The sequence below is a fragment of the Saccostrea cucullata genome, unplaced genomic scaffold (genome assembly GCF_032062105.1).
Source record: "Saccostrea cucullata isolate Sc308-1 unplaced genomic scaffold, CSIRO_AGI_Scuc_v1 ctg145, whole genome shotgun sequence".
In the NCBI taxonomy this organism is placed as follows: Eukaryota; Metazoa; Mollusca; class Bivalvia; order Ostreida; family Ostreidae; genus Saccostrea; species Saccostrea cuccullata.
In genome coordinates this window covers 57,286-64,599 of record NW_026931856.1, presented here as the reverse complement: position 1 = coordinate 64,599, position 7,314 = coordinate 57,286, and the positions used below count along the sequence as shown (strand labels likewise).

At 38.5% G+C, this 7,314-nt stretch overlaps 1 protein-coding gene and 1 pseudogene across 1 annotated transcript; one reads left to right on the top strand and one right to left on the bottom strand.

Annotated features, from left to right (window-relative positions):
* The first annotated feature begins 420 nt into the window (after positions 1-420).
* On the top strand, positions 421-849 carry LOC134233722 (myb/SANT-like DNA-binding domain-containing protein 4). The gene has a single exon (XM_062715719.1). It carries the CDS (start codon positions 421-423, stop codon positions 847-849), a length of 429 nt encoding a protein of 142 aa, XP_062571703.1.
* A 4,766-nt stretch (positions 850-5,615) lies between these two features.
* LOC134233729 (putative nuclease HARBI1) lies at positions 5,616-7,054 on the bottom strand (annotated as a pseudogene).
* Between the last annotated feature and the right edge of the window lie 260 nt (positions 7,055-7,314).

The window sequence follows — 7,314 nt, the reverse complement described above, 5'->3', positions numbered from 1 at the left end:
CAAAATTAATTAGGTATAGATTAAGTTGTGAAGATTAATTTGATATTGTTTAACATGATAGGCATTTGGCAAGGTATAGAAATCTATGAATGATGCAATATTTGTTATAATTAATGCCTACACCACATGAGATGGATAAACAAATTTTTTAAGGTGTGTAAAAATCATTGAAATCTTAAAATCAAGGTTGCACTTTTAACTGTTTAAGATACATTATAATTGTAATTTTTTGACGGGCGTATCATGCTGTGGCGTGGCACTTTATTAACGACGAGTTACGTAACTGACAGTTAAAAATTTGTTGCTCGAAAGTCAATTAAAAATAAATTAGCTAACTAACATTTAATTGACGTCTTATAGTTAACTCTCTGTTAAATCGTTCTGCACGCGCGCGTCCCTGTACATACGTCGAGAAAAAAAATGTCTGCTAGTGTAAAGCGAGAGAGGAGCAGCCACTGGTCCTTGGCCGAAATATCTGTTTTAACAGATTTCGTGGAGAAAAATGAAGAAGTACTCAAGGCCAAGCAGAGCAATTTAATAACAAATGCCAAAAAGACCAGCAAATGGGCGGAGGTGACGGAACTGATCAATGCGGTGGGGGTCCACCGCAGGTCGATCGAGCAAGTAAAGTTCAAATGGGGAAATCTACAACAGGGGGCCAAGAAGACGTTTACGGAGGCCCGTAAACATGCCAGGAAAACGGGCGGTGGACCTCCACCCAAACCCCCTACTGCCGCCGAGGAAAAGATCATAGAGATTATGAAGGACAGGCCCAATTTCTCTGGGATTGCTGGGGGGTTCGAGTCCTCAATGCCAGGCATGACAGGTATAACGATGAATATTACATAGAAAGGACATAAATATGTAAAAAGTCCATTATTAGATGTCGGAAATATAATATTTTATAGCTAGCATATTAAACTGAAATATCTGTAGTGTACAGACTTCAAATGTTTACATATATATGCTTGTTTACATTATCGGCCGATTAAATGATGACGTTATTAGCTCACCTGAGCCGAAGGCTCAAGTGAGCTTTTCTGATCAAAATTTGTCCGTTGTCTGTCGTCGTTGTTGTTGTTGTCGTTGTCGTTGTCGTCGTAAACTTTTCACATTTTCATCTTCTTCTCAAGAACCACTGGGCCAATTTCAACCAAACTTGGTACAAAATATTCTTGGGTGAAGGGGATTTAAGTTTGTTCAAATGAAGGGCCACGCCCTTTTCCAAGGGGAGATAATCATGAATTTGTTAAAAATTAATGGTATTTTTAAAAAATCTTCTTCTCCAGAACCGCTGGGCCAGGAAAGAAGAAACTCGTGTGGAATCATCCTCAGGTAGTGTAGATTCAAGTTTGTTCAAATCATGACCCCCGGGGCTAGGGTGGGGCCAAAATGGCCGACCCAAGTTTTACATAGGAATATATAGGAAAAATCTTTAAAAATCTTCTTCTCCAGAACCACTGGGCCAGGAAAGATGAAACTCATGTGGAAGCATCCTCAGGTAGTGTAGATTCAAGTTTGTTCAAATCATGACCCCCGGGGCAAGGGTGGGGCCAAAATGGCCGACCCAAGTTTTACATAGGAATATATAGGAAAAATCTTTAAAAATCTTCTTCTCCAGAACCACTGGGCCAGGAAAGATGAAACTCATGTGGAATCATCCTCAGGTAGTGTAGATTCAAGTTTGTTCAAATCATGACCCCCGGGGCAAGGGTGGGGCCAAAATGGCCGACCCAAGTTTTACATAGGAATATATAGGAAAAATCTTTAAAAATCTTCTTCTCCAGAACCACTGGGCCAGGAAAGATGAAACTCATGTGGAATCATCCTCAGGTAGTGTAGATTCAAGTTTGTTCAAATCATGACCCCAGGGCCAATGGTGGGGCCAAAATGGCCGACCCTAGTTTTACATAGGAATATATAAATAAAGTCTTTAAAAATCTTCTTCTCCAGAACCACTGGGCCAGGAAAGATGAAACTTATGTGGAATCATCCTCAGGTAGTATAGATTCAAATTTGTTCAAATCATGACCCCCGGGGCAAGGGTGGGGCCAAAATGGCCGACCCAAGTTTTACATAGGAATATTTAGGAAAAATCTTTAAAAATCTTCTTCTCCAGAACCACTGGGCTAGGAAAGATGAAACTCATGTGGAATCATCCTCAGGTAGTGTAGATTCAAGTTTGTTCAAATCATGACCCCCGGGGCAAGGGTGGAGCCAAAATGGCCGACCCAAGTTTGACATAGGAATATATAGGAAATATCTTTAAAAATCTTCTTCTCAAGAACCACTGGGCCAGGAAAGATGAAACTCATGTGGAATCATCCTCAGGTAGTGTAGATTCCAGTTTGTTCAAATCATGACCCCCGGGGCAAGGGTGGAGCCAAAATGGCTGACCCAAGTTTTACATAGGAATATATAGGAAAAATCTTTAAAAATCTTCTTCTCCAGAACCACTGGGCCAGGAAAGAAGAAACTCATGTGGAATCATCCTCAGGTAGTGTAGATTCAAGTTTGTTCAAATCATGACCCCCGGGGCTAGGGTGGGGCCAAAATGGCCGACCCAAGTTTTACATAGGAATATATAGGAAATATCTTTAAAAATCTTCTTCTCAAGAACCACTGGGCCAGGAAAGATGAAACTCATGTGGAATCATCCTCAGGTAGTGTAGATTTAAGTTTGTTCAAATCATGACTCCCTGGGCTAGGGTGGGGCCAAAATGGCCGACCCAAGTTTTACATAGGGATATATAGGGAAACCTTTTAAAATCTTCTTTTCAAGTACTTCAAAGCTATGATTAGTAATATTTATATGGAATCATCCTCAGGTAGTGTAGATTCTAGTTTGTTCAAATGATGAATGCCTGGAGGGGGGGGGGGGGGGGGGGAGTAAATTAAACCCCGATGTGCTCAGGTGAGCGCTGTGGCCCCTGGGCCTCTTGTATTTCAGATTAGCCTAGTCTAGGCCTATAGATAGTTAGAAATTACTTTACTTCGATAAGCCTAATATGGTGTTCAATGTGAACAGACTGATTTATTAAAAACATAAACATTACATACGATTTCTTGATCCTAATAAACCCTAGCTGTACTGTATTCGAAATTTCTTTAGCAAATCACTTACTTCGTGCAGCAGTGGTCAGTGGATGCTCCAACATTGCTATCCTTTAAAAGTGCTCAATCATGGAACATGCGTAAAATCCATAAATAAAATGTATCAGTATTAAATGTAGTTGAATCTGTAGAACACAAAACAGTATAATGCTTGCGCTTAACCTTTTTTTGGAACGTGGGTTTCCCGACGACGTGGAAACTCATTCAGAGGTCATGACGTCATAAATGGGGCACCAAATAGGTGCTGGATACGTCACACACACACAAACTGTGGGGAGTTGGCAAATTGGGGAAGGGTAGATATAGGCCTATTCGTTAAAGCCGGGGTTCTAGGGGAATGTTTAGCAGGAAAAAATTTTTTCCAAGCAACCTTCAAAAAGTGTTTCAATTTTTTTTTAATCAGAAATTATCATTTCGTGATTAAAGGGGGGGGTCTTTCTTACCCTTAACAGAAAACAAGATTTGATTCAATATTTATATCACAAAAATTTAAAAGTATTCTTCCAGCATTCTTTAAGCAATAGAATTATTATAATTATAATAGGGTAAAGGGGGGGGGCCGATTGAATAAAAATATTCTAAATTAAAAATTTCAGCAAAAATGTCCGTATAATATGTCGGAGTCGACACCACAGGACTCAAGTGAGGAGCAAGCAGAGACTGAGACGCAGCAAACACAGACAGCATGTGGATCAATAAGTGAACCAGCAAGGTATCATTTCCAAAATTTGCCCTAAGTCCGCGACATAAAACCTAACACAAATCAGTACACCCCCCTCGAAAACAGAAATTTTTCCCATGGATAAAGGAAATTATTAAATTCTCGAGTTTTTAATTTTAAAATGAACGAATATTTTAATACATACACAACAAGATAAAAAGAAAAAAAAGTTGACAAGAAGGGAAGAGGGTCACACTGACAATCCACTTTTCTACATACATATATGTACATGTATGCAGTAACTTAAGCATGGTTTAGCTTACGAGGTACAAAGTAATGTGAATTCCTCCTTTAAAAATAAACAGAAACCCACCGACTTATAATCATTGTTTTGTTTTACATGCTTAAAAAGATAAATTCCATGAATTAATTTAAAATATTAAAACATTTCCAATGTCTTTGTCAGAGATAAAATTCAAAATTGTTAACTTTATTGTACTTTATTATTACACAAATCATAAGGTACTGGTTCATCGAATTCGATAGGCACGGTTAAAAAAAATCACGTGCGGGGCGGGACAAGTAGAAACAGAAGCGGGGCTTGTAGCACATGGATTGGCGGAATCAAGAGCATATGTAAATTTAAGGAATAACTGTCGGATTTTTTGTTTGTTTCATGTACGTTTGCCCAATTAATTCACAACGTCCTTCACCCATGCGTATCTGGTTACATGTACATATTTATATCCACTGAATATTTTCTCCTTTATTATTTTCGTAAGAAACCCCATTGCGCACTGAACTGCAGTAGGCATGCCGCCTGTACAGATTTCTTGATCTGTGGCTGTTCCATCAATGAAACGTATAAAGACGTTCGCATCATTAATACAATAATTAATCTTTTTAAACCTACTTTAAATAATTATTTAAACAGACATAAATATAAACAATAAAATGTCTTTCTTTGTTTATTATAACTGGAATTAACGATCGCAGCTATTGCAGAAAAAATTTACATAACCCGCTTATAACCCGCTTACGCGGGTTATGTATATTTTTTTCTGCAACAGCTGCTTCCGTTAATTCCAGTAATAATAAACAAAAAAGGGAGTTTATTGTTTAAATTATAGACGCAAAGAAAAGGTGATCAGATCGTGCACATTCCTGCAGAATGATTGAAATGACTTTGCTGATGACATTGCATGATGGAATATTGCAGTGATAATTAGATGGATTTTATAGTTTCGTTACTTTTTTCCCCAATTTATAGCGAAGGCGATATTTCTCCGGCCGCACCTGCACCGGCAAAGAGAAGGAAGATCTCCCTTGAACAACTTCAGAAGATGCAGTTTGAGGTAAGACGGGGCTGAATAATCATTCATTTATACTAATCGGGTATTCATTTGGCCAAAGGAGAGGATACATGTATTTAGTTATTAATCTGCTGTGCATGTTGTTTATATATTTTTGTCGAATATAAATAAGTATATTTGAGTGAAAAAAGCTAGAAACGACAAATAACAAAAGTCTGTTTTATTCTCAAGGTCTTATGCTGTCAGAAAAAAAACTTTGAACTGCAGAACATGAAACTCGTCAAAGACCTGGAACGGACAGACCTCGAGAAGCAGAACATCGAGTTACAATACACCAAGCTGGCGCTACAGATCGAATGCCTGAAGCAGACTGTCTCTCAAAATGAAAATGCTCTCCTAGCTCTACAAGCAATTACTGATGAATAAAAAAAGAACAGTTGTATTACAGTGTTTAAATACCTTATCATATATTTATCATCTAAATATTTTAAAGTTTTAATTCCAAAAATTATTTCTGGTGATTCAGTTTAGAAATAGGTTCTGGTGATGAAGTTTCTAATTGCCCTCCCATCTTCGGGTCCACGATAAGCCAGTTGAACTGCAGGGTTGTCATCTTGTTCATCATCGTCCTCCATCTCTTCCTTTAGAGACAATGCAATATTATGCAGAATTGCACATGCGCCAATTATTCTGCAGACTTTCGCAGGCTTCATCTTCATTTCACTATGCAGTACATGGAACCTTCTTTTTCACCATCCAAATACTTGCTCAATGGTGTTACGTATACGGCAATGGGCTGCATTAAAGGCTTCCTCGGAAAAATTCGCTGGGTGAAGGTACGGGGTAATGAGAAACCTGGAACAAGCATAGCCGCTATCACCAAGAAGATAGACGTCCTCAACACCACGATGGTTTCCTTCCAAGAATACGCTGACCTCAGATGTCCGAAAAATGTGGCTATCGTGGGTACTTCCGGGCCACCGTGCGTCAATGTTTATAAATTTCCCTGCATGTGTATAAAATGCATTGCATAAAATATGCCTTCAACCCAACTACAAAATATTCTATGGTATATAAAATGCTAAAAAAAAAAAAAACTACTCATAGTAATCTAGATCTAGGGTGAAAAATCAATACAAATGGTTTACGTTTATTTCTCATAGTCATCTAAAGAAGGCCGGTGGGGGGGGGGGGGGGCGAGGGGAGGGAGCAATGAACATTGAAAGTTTTTGGATATCATTTAAATGTCTTTTTTATTTTAGAAAGGTTGCATGTTTCATATCATTACTATGCTTAATTGCATGGTTTCTATACAAAAGGAAAAAAAAAAACACTGCGCGTATAATTTATTAAGTAATGTACGTACATGTATAAATATATGTGTGTGTGAGGGGGTGTGTGTGTGTGTGTGTGTGTTTATAGTATAAGTGAAGTTTAGAAGGGATATCTTGACATACCCCTGGTATATCGGATTTTTTTTACCTCGCTTCTTAAAAATTAAATACAGGTAGTTTTTTTTTTCTTCCCTTTTTTGGGGGGGAGGGGGGGGGGGTGAAAGGGAGTCATACTCAGATCTTGTATTAGAGAAGTGGATCAAAAATAATCATCGGTGAATGAGGAAATAATACATTCATGTACCTTCATGGTCACAGATAGCCTGAACATTGATGGAATGATATCCCTTCCGGTTAACAAAGACGGCCTCATCTTCCGACGGTGCCTGGATTCGGACGTGTGTCCCATCGATGCATCCGATAACTCCTGGAAATCCTCCCCTTGCAAAGAAATTTTGTTTTGATCTTGCAATTTCCTCTTGACTTGGCCATTTTATAAATCTGTCTTTCTGTGCAAGGAGTGCATCGGTAACTCGATCGACGGCTCTGCTTACTGTACTTTTATCCAGTCCCATGGTATCTCCTATCACCTCCATAAAACTGCCAGAGGCATAAAAACGAAGAGCCAACATAACCTACAAGGATTTTGATTGTTTACCAGTGATGTAACATTGTTTTTGAAAAAAAAGGGTTCGACCTATCTGAATAAAAATATTGACAAGCTCAAAAACAGGAAAAATTGTTTTAAAAAATCGAAATTCTCTTAAAAATGCTTATTTCTTGCACAATGGTTGGTCGGTATTGGAGGGGGGGGGGGGGGTCAAATTCAACTTTATTCAGTAACAATTTTCCATTTCTTCCAAAGCACACTGCATAACCCTTTGTGGCAACA

Coding starts and splice junctions, on each gene's coding strand:
- LOC134233722 (XM_062715719.1), top strand. CDS start 421: ATGTCTGCTAGTGTAAAGCGAGAGAGGAGCAGCCACTGGTCCTTGGCC.